The sequence below is a fragment of the Triplophysa dalaica genome, chromosome 6 (genome assembly GCF_015846415.1).
Source record: "Triplophysa dalaica isolate WHDGS20190420 chromosome 6, ASM1584641v1, whole genome shotgun sequence".
NCBI lineage: Eukaryota > Metazoa > Chordata > Actinopteri > Cypriniformes > Nemacheilidae > Triplophysa > Triplophysa dalaica.
In genome coordinates this window covers 19,599,724-19,621,058 of record NC_079547.1, presented here as the reverse complement: position 1 = coordinate 19,621,058, position 21,335 = coordinate 19,599,724, and the positions used below count along the sequence as shown (strand labels likewise).

At 37.1% G+C, this 21,335-nt stretch overlaps 2 protein-coding genes across 18 annotated transcripts in view; one reads left to right on the top strand and one right to left on the bottom strand.

The window, feature by feature from the left end:
• The window catches only part of cadpsb (Ca2+-dependent activator protein for secretion b), a 72,552-nt gene extending 67,721 nt beyond the window's left edge, over positions 1–4,831 (bottom strand). For 4 of the 15 annotated variants that reach the window (XM_056750840.1, XM_056750843.1, XM_056750841.1 and 1 more), the window contains exon 1: positions 4,237–4,825. In XM_056750840.1, the coding sequence (XP_056606818.1) occupies positions 4,237–4,575 (339 nt within the window). In that variant the 5' untranslated portion in view covers positions 4,576–4,825. Of the gene's footprint in view, positions 1–4,236 lie in introns of all 15 variants that reach the window. The other 11 variants (XM_056750845.1, XM_056750846.1, XM_056750848.1 and 8 more) reach the window with 5 other exon arrangements.
• A 46-nt stretch (positions 4,832–4,877) lies between these two features.
• synprb (synaptoporin b) lies at positions 4,878–18,444 on the top strand. 3 transcript variants are annotated; one of them, XM_056750856.1, is made up of 6 exons: positions 4,878–4,991; positions 13,952–14,084; positions 16,285–16,403; positions 16,969–17,167; positions 17,276–17,467; positions 17,670–18,444. In XM_056750856.1, the coding sequence occupies exons 2-6, from the start codon at positions 14,061–14,063 to the stop codon at positions 17,985–17,987; spliced, it is 852 nt and encodes a 283-aa protein (XP_056606834.1). In that variant the 5' UTR covers positions 4,878–4,991; positions 13,952–14,060; the 3' UTR covers positions 17,988–18,444. The 3 variants fall into 3 exon arrangements, with proteins under 3 accessions (XP_056606834.1, XP_056606833.1, XP_056606832.1); XM_056750855.1 differs by having other exon boundaries at positions 4,885–5,011; XM_056750854.1 differs by lacking the exon at positions 4,878–4,991 and having other exon boundaries at positions 10,944–14,084.
• The last annotated feature ends 2,891 nt before the right edge of the window (positions 18,445–21,335 follow it).

Below are 21,335 nucleotides of genomic sequence, written 5' to 3'. Positions count from 1 at the left end.
TTGAAGCTTTATTCAAACGGAATTTAATGCTGTTGAAAGACATGTAATTGATTTGATGCTGGTAAATATGAAATTCAACAACACACGTTTGTGATTTGACATGTTCAACAGGAGAAGTGTAATGCTTTTGTAATTTAAACTAGAACATATTGAGCTTGGTTGGCTGGTTCGCAACCCCTTAGTCTTGGACTATGATCGTACAACATTTTTAACCTCCACAAGATTATCATATTTCAGTTTCCTTTGGAACCTTCCTCCAAAAGAAAGGTGAACTGATAAAAGAAAAAGATACAGATTGCAACCATATTGCACTTCCACGAACAGGTAATGGTCCGAGATCTAAAATAGCAGGTAATTAGTTAAAACATGAAAGAAGGTCAAAATAAATACGAGGAACAGGGGCGAGGGGCGGGAAAAAAACTCATCTCCAGATAGGCTGCTGCTGAAATGACATCAAGATTTGTTTCGCCAGCTAAGCAGAAGACAATAAGCCCTTGAGAGCTGTCACTGCCAATGTTGTCCTGAGAGGAGTCACTGCTCACACACAACTCAGCATTTTGTAAAAGAACGAAACAAAGCTCAAACAAAACATATTTTCATGACTTACACTAACATATTTAGTAGATGTTTCCTATCCAAAGTCTCTTGTAGTGCTTTCAAGGTATTCATTTTTATCAGTATGTGTGCTGCCTGGGAATCATACCGAGAGCCTTTAAAAAAAATCTTCTTGTTCATTGATCTCTTTTGCTTACTCCAGCTTTAATTCTCTTAGTAGCGTGGCCTTGTAAACTAACGGTACTGTTCGGCGTGTTGACAAAATATTTATATGCTCTCCTACTTGTAATTCTCTTTAGATATAAGCGTCTGCCAAATTAATAAATGTAAATATAAACTACAGGAAACTTTAGACTTCAAAGCTAACTAAAATAAACAGAATTCAACAGAAGTGGAAACTAAAAATACTGATAAAAGAGTCAAGCAAAGTGTGAAATCATATACAGGATTGTGGTGGCACGTATCATGATACAAATAATACAATATTTAGTGTAGCTTCTGCAAATTTTAAATATTTTTTGATGATGCTTAATGCTATTGCTTGAGCTGGCAACACGTGGCCTGAGTTAATGTGTTTTTTTAAACATTTATTTTTGGCCTTCATTCAGTGAGAGAGAGGACAGAAAGTGGGAGAGGATTGGGAAAGACAATGAGACGGGAATTGAAACCGATTACCCGATGCGCAACAGTACCAGGTATCCGAGCACTTCCCACCTTAAAAAGTTCTCTCTTAGGGTTTAGCTTCCCTGATTCCTATATGAATTCAAAATTATGCTTTATTTTTCATGCTTTATTTTTTATTAGTATCTTCTATTCAAATTGTGTCAATTCTGTAACATGTAGAGACAAAGAAATGCGTCTTTACAAAGAAATGTCATTAAAATTGTCAATGTTTTGAAAACAAATCTGTTTTGTATTTTACATTCATTTTTCAAGTTATGTCAAAAAAAATTACATCAACGTATTGTGAACCTAGTATCGTATTTTGTATCGCATCACGAGCTGATTGTCAATGGTTGTCTCTGCTGGTTCTAGAGTTGACAAACACTTCAGTGTAGGACTTTGCAATCTGTTAGTTGCTCGACATCTTTATGACGTGTTCATGTTACGGGACCACCTTATCTGCTGGAAGGGGCGTGCATGTACAATCAGTGATGAAATCAAACACGGGAAGGATACAGATAATTGAAATTCTATCTTCCCTCAAGGCCTAAGACCAAAACTGCTGATAGATCTCTATCATGTGCCTGCATCATTTAAGGTTCAAGCCAGGGCTGCCGGCCCAGACCAGGAGCTCATGAGAGGAGATACAGAGATGCTGTGGTCAGCATACCAATCAGTCAACGAGAGAGCAACAAAGTGACTGAAGGGAGTAAAAATGTGTTTTACATGCAAGAGACAACAAGGTTCTCATTTAACGGAAGACCACATTACTGTCACATAATTGAATGTTAATGGATCAGGTGTGGTAAACAGTTTGAGCAGTTAAGGACATTAACCTTTCAGATTCACCAAAGATGAATGAAACGTGGATACTGGGCACTAGGAAGCTATAATGCTTTTGTGAATAAACTAGAATTGAATGTTAAGAGTTAAGTGTTTATGTTCCATGACAAGCTTGGATGGAGCTTATGACAGGTTTTTGTACATTCGCCAACAGAACAACAGCTAAACTCAATGGAGCCCAAGGGTTGAGATGGATGTAGAATAAATGACTTCTTCATATTTAATCATAAAAACCCAAAATCAGGGAATCAACATTTGATATTCTGGTGGTCATAAAAATAAAGCAGCATGCATAATGTTACTGAATAACCAGGTACTTTCTATTTTTTTGATGCACATTTTCTTTTTCTTTTAGATACTTATGGCTCGACAGAAAAACTCTGAACGCCTTATGAGTAAAACATAAACTGCATTAATTTACTTTCAATCCCACAAGCTCCTTTGAAATTACATTGCTTGAATACGAAATCATTAAACAGTTATTTTCTTCAAATATTAAAAGCAGCCTATATAGAGAAAACACATTTAATTATGATTTTTAAAAACGATTGCATAATAATAAATGAGTTCTGATATAATTTACTATGAAGTTAAATGGAACGGCCGCTACCCGCCTGCAGCATGAACATATGGAAATGCCATTGTTTTTTGATAACACATTTTTTCACCCGACATACTACTTAATTATATTGCTGCCCTTTAAGACACCGTTTGAAAAGACTTTTCTGCTTTGAACTGGCATTTAAGCCAGTTTTAAGTCATTTTTCATACTTGCCGAGTTATTCAAAGAACCTCATATAAAGCACAGTTGAAAAAAAAATCCTATGTGTCTTGCATCCTAAACACAAAGAACAAAATGGTATATTTCCTTTTCCCTCTTGATATACATGGTGAAGATTCACATGAATGATTCTGAGTCACTAAGGTGATTGACTGAATGACTCTACTAAACTAAAGAGACCAAAACACTGACTCACTCAACTCTGAGATTCATTGTAATGACCTAAATACCAGCAGGGCTGATTCATTCAATTGAATCAGCGCCTATTGTGCGGATCAAAGCTTTGACCTGTAATAAGAGTAAAGACAAACAGCAGGTATTCCAGTGCACGTCGTATTGATCAAAGCTTCTGCATCTATAATGGCTTCCGTGACCCAGTGAGAAAGCTGAGCATTGAAAAACAATATGGAAGAATAAATGCACGCACAGCTTTTCAACAAGGTCTATTGTATACTGCTCTGAATAAGCTGTATTGCACTAAACCCAGGGCTGTTCGTAGCTACCTTATAACAGTAACTCTAGCTGTTAACTGCAGTTTCGGAGCATGTTGTAAATAGTCAGGAGGATCACCTTGGATCAATACCCGAGGGAAATTGGATGGGACCTCTGATACCTCTTTGAAGCGTTTTTACGGTCAGTAACTGAAATCTATAACAAATTTCTTTTTGTTTCCTTCATTTATAAGTCAATAGTTTGCCAATGGGAACAGTGCTCGTAAAGTCTCAGTGTAAATGATGAGCACAGATTTGGTCGATTTTAAGATGTGTTACATTTTATTTGTAACAGATAAATACCCTCAGTAAAACAACAGTGCGTCTTTACTGAATGATGAGGGGGAAATAATAATATGGCGAAATATTTGCCTCGGGTCACATGACACATCTATCGATTGTGTTTTTTGACCTTGCGAACAGTTGCATCGCACATTCGCATCTGTTACACCAAAAGTCACCTTGGAAGATGAATGAGCGTAGCGTACGCAAACGGGGCTGAATATCCCATCACCGCTTGACTGCACACAACCATTGACTTCCATTGAGAGCGAGTCACATGACTGTACTACGGCAACGACACCGCTTTATTTTGGTCCATCACCCTCTTGAAGAATATCTATTATTAGAGCTCGTCTCGTGCGCCCGAATGTGACCGAACGTGGCCGAATTCGTTCGCGACAGGACGCTCCGAGCGGCCGTGATTTCGCAGCCCAACATTTCCGTTTGTTCCGATCCCATGCAGGAGTCCCATTAAACAATATGGTGCATTCACTTTAACATTTAACTCATCTCACGCATGCAACGGAATGCAGCGTTGCTGATAACGACACGAGCTTCAAATAAAGTGTGAAAGACGCATTTCTCAAGGTGAGACCTTATTTCCACTTTCCACATTCTTACCTTCAGCTGTCGCCTGGCCATATCGGTCGGCTGTTTGGCGTTGAAGGGATAGGCGACGCATCGCATCACAAAAACATAGAGTTGCAGCTTCTTTTTTCGTTCATCTTCTTCCCTCTGCAGTTTCTCCACGTCCTCCTTCTCCTGCTCGCTGACGGCCGACGGGCTCGGGCTGGACGGACGCACGCTGGAGCCTCGGCTGGTTGGTTGGAGCCTATCTGAGCTCTCGCTGGTCCTGCTGGGGGAGATGCGAGAGGATCCGGACTGAGGGGCCGTCACCTCTCTGCTTTCCTCTTCCACTATCCCGTCCGATTCTTCCTCGCTGGACGACGGATCCAACATTTTTGCTCTCGACTAACCGCGCGAGCTATTTAAACGCAAGTCGGGATATTTGCAGCGTGAAACCTTTCAATTTGTTGAGGTGATGCTCGGCATTCAGAGGGTCTGTCGAGCTTCGGTTATTTTTTTATATCCTGAAACACTTCGCGTGCTGTAAGAATGTGCACGAGCAGGATGCGGAAACAGACACTGCAATCTCTTCACACGGCTTGAGCAAAGATGCTGGTGCTGCTGCATACGTGTTCCGTGCCGTGCGTCCGTTCGCCAGTCATTGCGAGGGAATCGAGAGGAAAGGGGATGGGAGGGGCGCACGCAGTGAAAAGAGCGAATGGTGGCCACTTCCTGCTGAGGCTCGCGTGAGACGCAGGCGCTGTCCGTGGTGCTGCTGGCGAGAGCGGGTCATCTCGTTCGAAAAAATGGTGAGCTTCGTTGACCCTGAGTAAGTGCTATTATTCAAATGAACCGACACAAGAAGGTCCTTTTACATCTCTTTTTGTTCACAAAATATAGGCCACAAAACAAAACCTTTTTTACTGCACCTGCCATGTTAAACTCAAAAATATATTAAATATTATTTAAATGATTTATTTAGCCAATAATGAAAATTCTTGCCTTCATGTCATATCTTTTTATCATCTGTAAAACACAAAAGAACATATTCTGAGAAATGTCTGAGTGGTTGTTGTCCATACAATGGAAGTCAATTGGGGCCGATGTTGTTTGGTTCTAACCTTCTTTAAAAAGTGTTCCGGAGAAGAAAGAAACAAAGCCATAAAAGTTAGAATGACATTAGAGCGAGTAAATGATGAAAGAATTTTCATTTTTAGGTGAACTATTCCATTTACCTTACTATGTTATGTAACAATGACAAAATGATTCACTGTTATATCATGTCAAGTATAAATACTCTCTTGAGGTAAAACACCTGGACATTTTCACTTATTACAGTGTGTTCTTGGAAAAGAAATGTCACCTGAGCTTTTAAATGTCTGGGTTGGAATTACATCCTCATATGATTTCATTTTGTGCAAGGATTACTAAATATGTGTAAAGTTTCACAAAAGGTACATACAGTCCTCATGAGCTGTTTTTTGAAGGGGGAAGGGGACATTTAGCAGAAGCTTTTATTGGGGTATAGTGTTTTGCCCAGGGGATGGATGATAATAAAGTCACTACTTAACACAACACGCCTTTGGGTCATTTTAAGAGCATTTCTGAAGTAGAAGTAAGCTATAAAACACTATATAAAGGGCTGATCCCATAACAAAACTACCAGGGAATGTTACCATAGTCACTATAAGAATAAAATCAATAAACAGCAAATCAGTCAAAGAGAAAGAAAAATCTGATAAATAACAGTAGTGGCTGATCTGAGGACAGTTTGATTAATGACAGACCAATATGTCACCCCATATTTTTTATGTGAGATTTGCTTTCCTAATCTTTTGATCTCCTTATTTTTACCTCTTTGTCTTCAATCCTATTCAACTATATTCACAGATAAACATGTCTTATTTCATGTCTTATTTCTTGATATCAAAGAATTCACACTAGAGGATTAAGGATTTGTTGCCATAAAAACAAATGCTTATTTGTATTTATACAGTATACATACTGTACATATACTGTATTTGACAATATTGAATTTCAAAGAGCTCTGGCTTACACTGTAATAAATTCCCCAAATCACACATCCCTGTGGCACTGAATATTTGCAGTCCTATCCAAAGGCGTATGGGTTGTGCATTTTCTTGATGGATTGGAAAAATGTATTCCAATCATTTTAGATTAATACTCACTCATATCACATTTGTCAAGATTAAAAATCCATTGTGAAATCACATGTAAAGCCACAGTGAAAGGTTTGTATTGCACTGTCCTTGGATAGATCATATTTAAAGAGAGATTTGAAAAGGGGCTACATAATAATTATACAAAGGGGCTGCAAGATTCCTGGCCATAATCGTGAAGAATAAGAGACAATATCCAAGTAAAAAAAAATCCTCATAAACGCAAAAATGCTTTAAATGCAGCACATACGTTTCCCAATGGGTTTTGTGGGAAAATTAGCAGTTAGAACTATAAATACAAAATCCCAATGGTTTAGACTATCATACCAGATGTTTCATAAGAGTGGTGCTTTCCAAAACACGTCTGCATGTTCACACATTAGCTAAATATAACGGAGTGTGTTTAGTTCTTTTTTTGAAAAATCACGCTCCCGGAGTGTTGTGATGAACCCAGCCGATATGAAAATATGTCTCACTGCAACAAAAGCAATTATAACTACAGAACATATTTTTTTTTCTCTTCCTAAGGATACCTTGCCAAACAGTTCTTTTGTTCAGGCATACACCAGAGTTTCTGCTATTCAAGAAGACCTTTTCCACTTTTCATCTTATGATCTAATGTTACTTTCATTTGTGTTTTACCCTTATTGATTCTCTAAATTTGTGTTTCTGTGGCTCAACTGTTAAAGTGCAAGCAACTCCAATGAAAAAAAATCCACTCTAGGTCGTTCTGACTAAAACAGCCACATACAAAACTGTAAACTATAGATCTTTAATGTAGCTTATCAATGCTCTCATCAGATCATACTGGTGAGGAAGTTTGCTTGCATGTAGCACAGATATTGGCATTCTAGACCGCCGAACCCACTGGATTCTTTGTGGAACAATAGGACCAGTACATCCTGTCCAGGCATTCTCGAGTAGATTCTGGCACAAATGGTCCAAACACCCCCATCTGCAGCAGCACACTCTCTGCATCTTAACCATCAATAATTGATTGAGTTTCTCTCTGCCCTGCTTTACTTCAGCTTCAATGTATACAAAGCTGTAAATTGGAGAAACCTGTAGGGTAAACTAATATTGGTTCTCCAATAGCTGGTAATGTTTTACTTTCTGTTAAATGCTTAAAGTATATGTATAAGTACATATGTTATATGTTTACTATACATTCATACAGCTGATGCTATACTATTACTGTACATTACTTATCTTATGCATTAAAGACCATAACCTGTCTGGTAAACATGTAAAAGTAAAAAAATTGTATAACATTTCAGAGGCATGTTGTGTATTGTTAATTTGGAGTTTATTGGTGTTTTGTTGGTGGCTGCATATTTTATAATTCGATTTTAATATTTGCCAATATGTCCACGATTAACAAACAGCAGAAGCAGAAATAGTTCATTATACTTCCACCCTGTCTTTTTCTGTGAAAGGAAAAAAATGGGTTATTAATAGAATGATTTAAGCTGGCCTTGACCCTGTCCTTTTTCTCGTCCTCTCTTACTTTAATACCTCAGTGCCATGACAGTTCCGTAATTGCATTCTCTGCAGAAGTTTTATTCAAGTTCTTTTTCTTTACCCTTCTCTTTCTCGATCTCTTCTTCATTTTTACATCTCTAACAAATTAATACTGAACACTAATCCCAAGCTTGAGAGAGTTTGATGTTCCTTTAAACACCATGTTCCTCAGTGCCAGCCAATACTTATTATTGGGTCATTATTAGAATTCTGGGACATTAGAAAACATTCCTACTGTGTTCATTTAAATTCCTGTAAATTCTCATCACTCTATAGAGTAAGTAAACAGAAAATATCACGATTTGGCCGATAATGATAAGTGATAATTCTTTGACATTGGAAGCTGAAAACCGATATTTTGTCCGATGTACAGTATATGTACTAAATATTATTATAAAATTCACTAAGACTGAAACAAAAGGTAAAAAGTGGACAACTTTTAGCTTATGACAAGATCAATGCTAGATAAAGGTTACAAATTATTTGTTATGAAGGTAAGTGTTTTGTTTTCATTTTGTGTTACTGAAGGTGCTAGGATAAGAACTTAGATATGTAAATTCTAGCGAAGTTCTTCTTCTTCTTGTTTGTTGCAAATGGATGTAATGATGCACTGCTTTGCGAAAAGGCGTGAGTTAAGTTAAGGCATTGTGAAAAGGGCCCATAGCAGTAAGTGAATGATCATGACAGAAATATAGTATAGAAATATGTTTTTGACCTGTGAGCAGCGTGCAGCTGAAGATATTTAACCAGAGGAAATGATTTATGATTTATCGGCTATAATACTATATAGTGGCCTAAATGTTATTATTGGCACATAATGATAACATTAAAATTTACCATTTCACTTTATCGGCCCCTAGTGTACAATCCTTTGTTCTCTCTTTGCCTTTACATTATTCATACACATTTGTGTTCAAGATTCAGGCATGCTAGACACGTGCATTCCACAAATATCTTCTTATAAATATTGTTTCCTCAGTATGTGTGAGGCAATTAGACCTATTTGAAATGAAACAACAATGAGGTTTCACGGGGAGAGGTTTACTGTTCTGGTAATCAATCAACTTAAAACCCTTCATTTGCATATTAATCAAACCCAGCGCTCATACCATGGCAGCCCTAATACATATGTATTAAAAAATATATTGTCATAAAGGTTTCTGTTGAATTTCTATTTCTGAGACTGAGCCACATCACCTTTGTGAGTGACAAAACTGTTGTTTTCAAGCCATTTCATGGTGTCTTTAAGCCAAAAACCTTCATTAAATCGTAATACGGTTTTGAGCACAAAACAAGCCTTTCTTTCAAACTGTGTAATGTTGTTAAAAATGCATGTGTGTGTTTGTCTGAGTACAAGGGAGAGTCATGGGAAAATTACAGGACCTGTGAATTTGAGCAGGTCCATGGCGAAGGCTGAGTGCTGGGTTTGTGCTAAAAAAAGCTCTATAAAATATTAAAACATTGAAAAAATCAATGTTTTTTATTCTCCCACACTCAACAGACATGGTGAAATGGGATAAGTGCACTGTACTGTACGAAAAAGGCACCTATCAAACGGTTTCCATGAACACAGTCGAGGGACCTTTACGTGTATTCCAAAAATGCAAATGCTCAGATTTTATTGATGAGAATTAGCCCTATGCTTCATCTATCAGATGTTTATTGTTCATCAAAGACTACGATGATAAAACCAGCTTTACATTCATCCGAGGCATTCCCTCTCCAGCACTTTTCTTCTGGCAGAACAAAGTCGGATTTAAGAGGACAAGTGTTTCCAAATATGAAGCAGTAATGCACTAGTCCTTGATCTGGTACAGCACCAAATAGAACACCAAAGGCCTTCCTTTCCACATTTTTATCTGGATTGTAAAAACCAAAACCATTATGTTTAGATCAAAGTGGAATTACAGTGAAATATGTATTCTGTTTATCTAGTCTTTAACAGCATGGGATCATTCTTTCGTCTCCCTTTTGCACCAAGGCTAGATAGAGACAGAGGAGAGGAGAGAAGAAAGCCTGAAAAAAGAGTCATTAAATGTGCAATGAAGAGCAACATCCTTCCTCACTTAAGGCATAGTAAAACAATCTCACTGATGTGAGAGCTTCAGACCTGCCAACCACCAGGAAACACAAACTCCTTCCACGCAAAATCATTTCATATTTTAACACATCAAAAGAGTGAAATAAATCAGAAATGTTTTTATGCCTTATATGCACAAGATGCAGTTTGGAACATTATCAAGTCATGCTGGGATCACAAGGATCATTAGGTTTTTCCACAACCTTTTGGAGTCATGCCAGTTTGAGTGGGCATTGCCATTAAGCCAATTTAAATATTTTTAATATGTACATTTTACGTCCAGTTAAATTGTTGCATATATATATATGTCATAAAAAGCAAACATTTTTCTATATAACAAAAAGCGGAGATCTTGGGACGTATAAACCTTAGCACAAGTAATGGATATACACATGCTTTGAAACAAAGGATGCTCTGAAGCGTTAAGATAAGGATCAATACAAAAATACCTGTAAACAAATCTATAAAATGACAGGTTACCCAGTCAATTACATAAACCCAATGCTATACATCAGTCTTCACCTCTAACATAAGCTCTCTTCACCTATTAGTCAATCGCAGTGTATCGCCTTATAAAAGATTTATACCGCTGACATGCCCAAGACAAGCACCAACTGTGCTTTGATTCATTGAACACTGTGCACCATTACATACAGTACGTGAGATAAAGGGAACCTGTAAAATTGCCTACAATTTTCTCTTTTCAAAAGCCCTTTTGTTACCTGCATATTATGATATGTCCAATTAGGCACTACACAATTCTTTTGTGTAATCAATTTTTTCCTTTTCTTCCTACTTACACAATCATTGATATTCAGTACAAGCATAATTAAATGAATATGCCACATTATAGTTGAATATTTGAGTTTATGTTTGTTTTCCCTCTGCCTTTAGAATAGTTTCACAGATAAGCTGATGTTCCAGCAGCAGGCCATTTTATAGTTCTCTGTCTCCCTTGTCTTGGCATGGGGTTTGCTTGCCAAAGGAAGCCCCCATCACTGGCGTTATTCTGGAAAATATAGTTGTTGTCTACCCTAATGCAAAAATTCCACCGTATGTGAAGAGTGAGGCTGATAGGAAGCCAGAATGAAATTAACATCGAGTGGATACTGGCACATGAGCGATCTAAAGCAACAATGAAAAACAAGAGACAAGCAACAGAAAAAGTCAGTAGAAAAGAGAAGGACAAAAGTTGTAAATAATAGTAAAATTAGACAATCGTGAACACCTAGAATTGAGACTATTTGTTAGTATGTTTTTGACACACCCTCTGACGTTGAAGCTGTTAATATGGAGCATCAGGGACATCATCCTACAGCTTTTAAAAGATTTGAAATCCATTGGAGTCAACATTAGAAAGGTTAGAGGCTATCTCACTGAGCATGCGGCACAACTCCTTGTCCAGGCCCTGGTATGTTTTCAAGGTTGAACTACTGCAATGCTCTCCTTGCTGTTCATCCTGCAAAGGCTATCAAACCACTCCAGCTGGTTCAGAACGCAGCATCACGCCTCGTCTTCCAACAGCCCAAAAAGGCTCATGTGACACCCCTTTTGATCTCTCTCCACTGACTACTGGTGGAAGCCCGTATCAGATTCAAGTCACTAATGCTTGCCTACTGGATCACTGGATCTGCACCGGCATACTTTCACACCCTCCTACACTCCTACACCCCATCAAAAAGCCTGCGTTCAGCAAACCAGAGGCGTCTTGTATTGCCTTCTCAAAAGGGCAGTAAGCACTTTACCGCACATTATGCTTCACAACTCGTTTCTGGTGGAAAATTCTTCCTAACTTAGTCCGGTCAACCACATCTCTCACAACATTCAAAATACTACTAAAAACCCATCTCTTCTGTGAATACTTGAAAGACAAAAAAAGAACCCTCTCTCTTTCTCTCACAGGTAGTAGTCTAGCTTTTGTTGAAACAAATAACTTTGTATTAGCACTTGTATCAGACTTGTATGCCATATCGCTTATTGCTCCCTGAACTCTCTGTAGGATAAAAGCGTCTGCTAAATGACCGAATGTAAATCCAGCTGACAACAGGATCAGGGCATCACAAAAATAAATCTTAATTCAATTAAAATACGTTTCCTGGTTAAAGCAGAGACAACAGGCGATTAAAGGGGTCAAAGACACGGTTAATACTGATATTTTCATTTTTTTTTTTAGATGTAATGCAACACGATTTAAGGTTTGAAGGTCCGGTATGTTCCAAATACTGTGCATGGTTTTAACTCCTCTTTCCTCGCCTATTGGGAACTATTGAAACTGTGTAAAATCTGTTCCATTGGAGTCAAAGTAGAAGACGCGACTCTCTCTACCAATGGCTCTGCTGCAATCGTGTGACGGAAATGTACACCTCTTCCCATATTTGGAAAATCCGGTTCCAAAGCCACTGTACTGACAGGTTCGCCCACATCTGGGCGGTCTTTGTCAAATTATACCAGAACTGACGTAGATTTGTGAGGGTGTGGTTACACAAGCCATTTTTGGCATTTGTTCCAACACTTTATTTTTTGCAATTTTACGTGTCTTATACATGCATGGGCATCTTTTAATACACCAAAGACACAGGAAAACACGCTTTGGGGTTGTCCAGCACCAGGGTTGCGTTCAAAAATGTTGCAAAACGTTGTTAAACGGAAACGGTGGTGCGGTTGAACAACCTGTTGGGATGACGCAAGAGTTGAACTATGGCAGCTGAAGCCGGAGCTGATGAAATCAGTAGAAATACGTATTGAATACTGGAAAACGCATGTCTTCTAATATCTTAAATTGTTGCCTATACCTAGCGGACACATTTGTAAACAACTTTACTTGGACCCATTGTGCGAGTTGTCTCCTCAATACCGGTGTGTATATGTTGCTTCGGATTGTTCTGACATTCTTGACACACCCACCAAACATGAGAAAAACGAATCTCAAGCCCTGTTGCACACCATTTCCAGGATACTTATTTACGTTGATAAAACAACATTATTTTAAAAATTATTTCCAACACAACATTCCCCCTAGTGGTGAAAAATATTAACTGCACCTTAAGATTCGGGAAGTAGTCTATGTGTAGACAAAAAGAAGAGGAAAAAATGACACTAGTAAACTATTAAGTAGTTTTAGGGACTTTTTCAAGAAAGTCATGAACAATAAAAAACACAACCAAGTGCATCTGATCTGAATGAGACATGAGTGTGAAGCAGCAGATGGCAGCATTGCATAACAATACAGGTAATGCATCAAAGTATCAAACCAGCCTCTCTCTTTCTATCGCTCTCCATCCCCTTATGCCTTGTTTCACGTCATGTTTGCGTTTATATTTTATATATGTGAAGAGAGGAGAGAAAAGAGAGAAACTTTCCAGAATGAAACATCTCGTGTTTGATCATTGAATAATGTTGAATACATTTTACTGTAGGCTTATACTTAAATACTTTTATTGGGTTTTTTAAATGCATGAGCCCCATACAAACGAAAGAATGTTAACTAAATAGTTACATAGTTCCAAGCAATCCAAGCTGAAATTATAACTGTCACAATTGCCATGGATACAATTTTATGTACCCTTACCTGACAGTAGCACAGAGGACAAGTTTAAACTGTGCGTGGTTAAATCATTTGCATTAAAAGCCCAGATGTCTAGTCATTAGATGGTCAAAAATATGCAGGGAAGAATACATTTACCAAAATAAGCTACATTGCATTGTAATCATTTGCTGTAATTAAAGAAAATTGAGGGCCATTATTGTGGAAGACTTATCATTTATATTCATAATCATTTTGGTCTTGTATGCAAATGACTAAGATGATGCCCGGCACATCCATTAAGGTTTAGATTAATTGGGGTAGATAAATACATACTTCCACATGTAATCCTTTACTGTAGCCAAACTGAAGTATTTTTTTGAGTACATGTGCAAATGCATGTATGATCATGTGTGTACCCAGTTGTGTATGTGTGTGCGTGTGTGTCTTTTCTCTGCCACACAGAGCATCTCCATGGTGTTCAGTCACTCTGTATCTCTGGGTTTGGCTGGCAGAGGAGCTCAACACTCCTTCATATACAGACACACAGGCTGATGCTCAATCCTCTTCATCAATGTGTATGGTCATATTTGCTCCGGTAAGACTGTTTTTCTAAGAACTGGTTTGTTTTAAAACATTTGTAATTGTTGGCACCACTTGTCTAATACGGCATAGTGTGGTAAACTTTGCAGTGTTTTTGTGTGATCAGTAAGGGAAAAAAAACGTATTGTAAATAATTGATGTTGGTTTTTAATGACCTGCATAAAATCGCACAAGTTTTTAAACAAGACAATGCTTACAATTTGTGTGCAATTTCTCGCAGTATTCTCAAAATGGCGTGCTTATGTGAACACATCAAGAAAATCAGATTGAATTATTGTCTGCTCTTTGGTACCTTCGCCCTCTCTGTTTGAAGTCTATCTTGCTTGAATAATTAATCTGCTCTTGTTGAAATGTGCAAAAGATCGATGACAATCAGCTCTTAACACACACCTTAATGATGTATATGTGCTCAAAAGAGCACAACTGCATGTGTTTCATATGTATATTGTCATGCATGTATGTGTACATGTGAGTTAATTAGTGCGTGTATGTGTGTTTGTGTGTGTGCGCTGGCAACCCCTGGGTAACCTTTGCATAATTCACTGAGTCTCATCAGAAACTAATCAAAGAATTGACTTTTTCTTCTGTGCTGATATGTAGTCTGTCATGATACTGTAAAGACATTATTATTCTTTTGGGATATCATTTGACTGTAGTTCATGAATTTCCGAAGCACTTGCTTCTATCAGGAGATAAAAACAACATATGTCATTGAATCATTTTAATTGTAATATTCTGTGTAAACACCCTTTATGCTTGTTGTCACTCTATATGTCAATTAATGTATGTTACTCTTTCTCTATCACACACACACGCGCACACACGCACACACACACACACACACACAAGTATTCAACTATTACATCAACATACACAGTGAAGGCATTAAATCTTAATTAAAAATGCCTGCTTCCTCTCACCTGCTGTATCATAGTATTGGACAGACAGACAAGACCGAGGGTGAGAGGAAGGAAGGGAAGAGAGAAGAAAGGAGACAGAGGGAGAGGGGAAAAGAGAGAATAGCAGGGGACTGGGACACATATCTTATCAAACACCTGTGTCCACAGAGAATAAAGGCCTGGCACTCTTCCAGTAAACCTCTAACCTTTTAATTTAATAATCTGAAGACAACTGGTGAACATGATTAAAATCATCTCACATCATCTTGTTTGCACTTGTTATTCAGACTTACAGTAACTATACATTTGTGTCAAATTTTGGATTGTTAATTGTGTAGCGGTTGGATAACAGGTCACTGAAACTTATTAAAAAACTGTTTTTTAATGTTCTGTGGGGTTAATTTAAATCAGACTTTGTCTGATGATGTAATGCGTAATTATGTTAAAGAGAGTGAAGGGAAATAACCTTTTTCACCCATGTAAAATAATTGTACAGTGTATGGGCAAAATTAACTTGATTTGGGTCAATTTGATAAAATCTTTGATTAAATGAGATTTTTAAACGAAATCTTAAATAATATTGACTTTCGTGACTTGGAAAATATGAAATCACTTTGTGACACTGTTGAGAAATTGGAAATTCTAATGGATACTTTGGTGTGATTTCTATTTAAGACGCAAGAGACTTAGGCAAACATTTCATTTTCTGTCCATTTAATCTATTTGTCTATGTCTAGGATAAATAATTGAGACATTAAAGAGATCTCACACTGTATGTGATGTTTGTTCTTATGGAATCAGAGACAGGTTTATATGTTAATGGAACGGTTCGCCCCTAAAAATGAAATTTTGTCTTGTTTACTCACCATCCAGTTGTTCCAAATCTGTATACATTTCTTTGCTCTAAAGGACACAGAGAAAGATATTTGGAACACTCCTTGTAACCAAACAGTTCTTGGTCACTATTGACTATAGTAGAAAAAATGCTTTATTAATTTCTTTGTTCTGTTGAACACAAACAAAGATAGTTTGAAGAATGTAGAAACTCAAACAGTTATGGGACACTTTTGACAATCATTGTAATTTTTCCTACTATGGTAGTCAATGGTGGCCAAAATGTTTGGTTACAAGCATTCTTACAAATATCTTTCTCTGTGTTCATCAGAACATCAAAATGTACACAGATTTGGAGCAACTCAAGGATGAGTAAATGACAACAGAATTTTAATTTTATGTTGAACTGTCCCTTTAACACAGGTCTTATCACTTTTCTGTTGTGTTCCTTTTTCGCCACAGCTTTGTGCTGTTTTAGCATTCGCAACATGTGGGGGATATTCAGGCCAGATAATGGTTAAAGTCGAATGTTTGAACAAAACCCAAAACAACATCAGCATCAGTTTCAACTACCCATTCAGGCAAGTATTCTTAATCATTGCAGCACAACATAAGTATTATGTTCGTTTTCTGTTTTGGGGTATTTACCTATTTTTTCCCATTCTACCTGACAACATAGAAACTATGCTGACGTGATTTCTTTATTTTGACTGTATATTTCTACAGATATTCTTGGAAAATCAATAACACATTATATTGAAAAAGAAAGTAAACATCAGCGAGAGCTGAAAGTGGACAGAGAAAATCTGATAATGGCAAGCAATTCACCATGTTCACCGTGATCTTCCCCATGGACTTATTGAGAGATAGATGTAGCTTGCAGTTCTGGTAATGCAATGATAAAAGGAAGATAAAAGGTTGATGCCATAATGAAAAAATTGGTACAGAGTCTAAAAATCGTTTTTGTTTATTTCTGTCTTATGACAACATACGAAAGCACATCCTAGAAAAATACTGAATGTTCTGTACATGTCAATAGGATAAACATAATTCAACTGCAGTCATGTGGATACAATGCTAAATAAATAAATTAACTGCTTCAGCTGTTAAAATAATAAACCATGAATTCATTTCTTCTCCTTCTAGACTCCAGCAGGTGCATTTTAATGCTCCTCTATGCGAAGGCACCAGAAAAGAAACTGTCTTTCTCGAAGGGGATTATTCTTCATCCACTCAGTTTTTTGTTACCGTGTCGGTCCTGGCTTTTCTCTATTCTCTTTTGGCCACAATAGTTTACATCTTCTACCAGAACAAATACAGAGAGAAGAACAGAGGCCCAGTAGCTGTGAGTTCATTTGGCAATAAGCATTCGGAAGAAAATGTCTCTCTCTTTCTCTCTCTCTCTCTCTCTCTGTCTCTCGTGTACAGACTTTCTTGTTTTCAATCTCTACAGGACTTCCTGGTGACTTTAGCGTTCTCTAGCATGTGGCTGGTTAGCTCGATCACCTGGGCGAAAAGTCTGTCTAGTGTGAAGGCGGCCACTGATGTGAATCAGATTCTGCTGTTGATGTCTGCATGCAGAGCCCAGGAGAACTTGTGCGAGGTCTTAATGGAGCCAGTTTGGACAAATCTTAACATGTCTGCGGTCAGTAGAAAAGAAAAAGTGTCTGTCTGTAGTATTAAACCGTTACACCAAATAAAGTTGTACAACTTTTTTTACCTAATGTCTTTTAGGAAAGGCTTTGTCAAGCCAACATAAAAATTTCAGACTTTCTTTTTCCAGCTGGTACTTTTAATATTAAATGGTTTCTGTTTAATAATTCTAATTCATCTTTGTCTGTTCACAGGCCTTTGGTTTTTTAAACTTCTTCCTTTGGGCGGGTAATATTTGGTTTGCCTACAAAGAGACAGGTTTGCACAAGTCTACCCAGCGCTACCCATCCCGGACTCCCTCTGAGAAACGCGGCAGCTTCAGGCAGTACAGTCAAACCAGTTTTGATCAATCCGGGACTGGCTTTGGCCAAAGGCTCTACAATCAGGGGAGTTTTGACTTATCAAGTGGAGGTTTGAGCCTACCCCAAACCAATCTAGGACAGCCAATGTTTTACCGACAGGTGGGAAGTCCTACGTCCAGAGGCCCTCTTATATTTGTTAATGAGATGTGAAAGAGGAGGGAAGGGAAAGAGAGAGAGACAGCGAGAGAGAGAGAAGAAATGTCTTCTCAGTAATAACAGATCATTTGTGATTGAGAATTTGATATAATGTGATGCAGAATATTTTGTAATAGAAGTTGGTATAATGTTATTTATTTGTTAATAATGAAGTCCTGTAAAAGTGAATAATCTGCCTGCATCATCTTTTAACCTGATCTCATGGGAGTTCTAAACTATTTTGCGAGGTAGCTAACTCGTATGATTGTGATTGTGTTGCATCTTTTGTATCTATTATCAATCTAAATATGCATACAAAATTAATTATTACTGTCTCAAATCTAGATTGTGTTTTCCCAGTGATAACTCTGCAGTTTTTGAATGTGATTTTAGCATAGCGTGTCTACAATCTGACAGTTTACACTTCATGTTTGAATTAGGAATTTCAAACAATTAATCGCGATTAATCGCACCCAGAATAAACGTTTGTATTTACATAATACATGTCTGTGTAATGTGCATATTAATTTTGTATTTATGTAAACACATACATGTATATATTTAAGAAAAATATAAAATATAAAAATGAATAAACATTTATTATTGGTAAACATAAATAAATACATGTAAATATTTTTAAACATGTATGTTTTTGTCTACTGTATGTTTTTATAAATACAAAATAAATATGCACAGTACACAAACATATATTATGAGAACACAAACGTTTTATTAATCGCGATTAATCAGCAATTAACCACAATAAATCATTTGACAGCTTTAGTTTTAATATCATTTTAAAAGAAGTTCTGTGGTAATATCACAGTACTTTAATATGTTTGAATTGAATAAACATATACATTTAGCATTAGTGGTATTGTCATGGTATGTCTATACCGCTGATTTGTTGCGTCTGCTCTGTTTTGAAATGTTAAAGAAACCAGTCCAAGGCAAGCGGATTTGTTATGAATAATGATGAATTACCAGTAGATAGTTGAGTCTGTGGATTAAATTGGCACTGTAGACTAAGGGTGATGTCTGTCAGAGATGTTTTTTAATGAAGCATATTGTCTTACCGCACAGTGGTTAGTATCAGCGGATGCATACATAAGCATGCAAGTGTCTATCACATAAAATCCAACACAATACAGTCTGACTTTTCCAATGTATTGTAGAATTTAAATAAGTAGAAACGTTCCTATGTAAGATGATTGGAAATAAGGTAATAAAATGATGCTTATTCCAGTTAATGTCTGTTTTATGTATTTCACTCGATCCCTCTTCTCATTACCATTTTCATGTTTCTTGAAAAACTAATTGCAAAAGCCAGCGGAAGAAACTCAAACACTCAAACTCTAAAACATCCCCAATGGGGTTCCATAATGAATTATCATGTATTGTATCAGCGCCGCTCTTGTGCGGTTTCTTTGTTAGCAGTGTCCTCTCAACAAGAGACAACATCCACTTGTTTTCTCCATTAAGCCGTTTAATGAAGGGTTGTAAAGGGGCAATTAGAATCTTTTGGCCTGTCAGAGCCCAATAACAGCCTCATGGTTAACATCCCTGTATATACAGAATATATACAACACTGTGTAGAGCAAACTGCTTGCAGCTGCGCGGGCTTCAAATTGCAGCTTTTGGGTGATCAGGAGATTTTATCTACTGGCATTTAGCTTGTGGGAAATTAAAGGTTACGACTGAGAAACTCTACAGATGTTCAATTACACGTCTTGGCGCGTACTGCAGTGTGGAAATGAGATTCAAAGAGACAAGAGGAAGAGAGATGAGACTGTGAAGGTGGGTTGAGTATGTATAATTTTGCTTTACAGGTGTCAAAAAAGTCATGTTGTGGAAAACAAGCTTCAAAGGTGGTCATGGATTAATTAAAAAGAGAAGTTTTGTCGACTTTATACACCAATAGCGTTGCTAAGTGTCAGAATCTCTGATGCAAATGGACTGTTATTTATATAATGGCAGAAATTACATCCAACATGATGACACATGATTCAGTACAGCAAGAGAACGTATGTTTTACTCTAGGGGATTGAGCAAAAGCTCAGACTTCATGGTGTTAGATTAGTAGGTACAAGAGTGTGGGAAGAGAACGTTGGAATGACCCTCACTGCTTTTCTTCTTTAGGCCAGATTCTTCATTCTGTTCATCCATCTGTCACTACTGGCTCTTAGACAGGACTTTGCTCAGATGCTTAAAAACAAAGAAATCTAAAGCTATAGCTACATATCTGCTTTTAAAGCTTAAACCCTTGGGGCTTGTGTCTGAATGCAACCACCACTGCCATCATCTATAACATGAAGCTGTATTTTAAACTTGTACTTGTAATGCACTTTGAGTTAAGTAAATATTAAATAACTATCTATGGCTCTGTGATGGGTATTGTAATTGTCTTTTAAAATTGTTTTTTTTCAATAATATAATTTTACGAAGTTGATTGTAATTATGACTGCCAGAATTAAGAGGCCGGGCTTTTAACTGGTCAAACAAAAGTCCTTAAATGTCTATTTCCATATGATTTTTTCACACCAGAGATGAATTCTCAGACATTTTTCCCATCAGCCAAATCTCAGTTTCTTGCGTTATTTGTTAAAAATAGAACGGTCAAATATGTACTAATAATCACCATCACAGTGAGAAACGGTGTGCAGAAGGATGTCTGGCCCTGGCATAACTGGGTATCTGTCACACAGAATGAGAGAAATTATCAAAGCCTTTGTCACTTTCCAGTTTGTTTTCTGTTCTTCTGTTTCTCCGTACAAATCCTCTTACAGTCGTATGCAGAAATACTACTGGGTAAGGAGACAGATTGTGTTTGACGTTAACACATTGTGAAGCAATGTTTATTTCCGTATAAGTTTTATATAAAATTGTGTTTAAAAAAAGAGAGACTGCCCAGCACAGAATGGTCTACTAATGTTTGTAATTGGTTCTCGATTGGTTATTTTTCAGAACATTTCTGCGAACGCTTTTGAGGCTTTATCTTTTGCAATCATAAAATAGCATCTCCAGAGAGCAGAATGTATGTGAAATATAGGAGATAACTTATAATTATGTTTTTTACTTTCATTAGTCTACAGGGCAGAAAGTATTTTAAGGTTTGCATAACTATTAGAAACATTGCAAAATGGTTTTAGTTTTAGAATGATTTATTATAAACACTCTATAAAAAGATTTCATGTAAATTCCATCTGTACTAAAAACATCTGCTAAAATATAACCAAGCAAACGTTAAATAAATGCAATGCTTTACTGGGGAAAAGAGGAGACATCTTTATTTCTTTATTTAAATAATGTATCAGATACCATTTTATGCTTCAACTGATGCGGAATCAAGTGCAGAGGATTGTG

What these genes read in the sequence shown, in the direction of transcription:
- synprb (XM_056750854.1), top strand. Translation starts at nt 13,890, where the DNA reads ATGATCATGTGTGTACCCAGTTGTGTATGTGTGTGCGTGTGTGTCTTT. An exon ending in GTATGGTCATATTTGCTCCG is followed by an intron (nt 14,085 to 16,284) that starts GTAAGACTGTTT and finishes TTTTCGCCACAG; the next exon opens with CTTTGTGCTGTTTTAGCATT. An exon ending in CAAATCTTAACATGTCTGCG is followed by an intron (nt 17,468 to 17,669) that starts GTCAGTAGAAAA and finishes GTCTGTTCACAG; the next exon opens with GCCTTTGGTTTTTTAAACTT.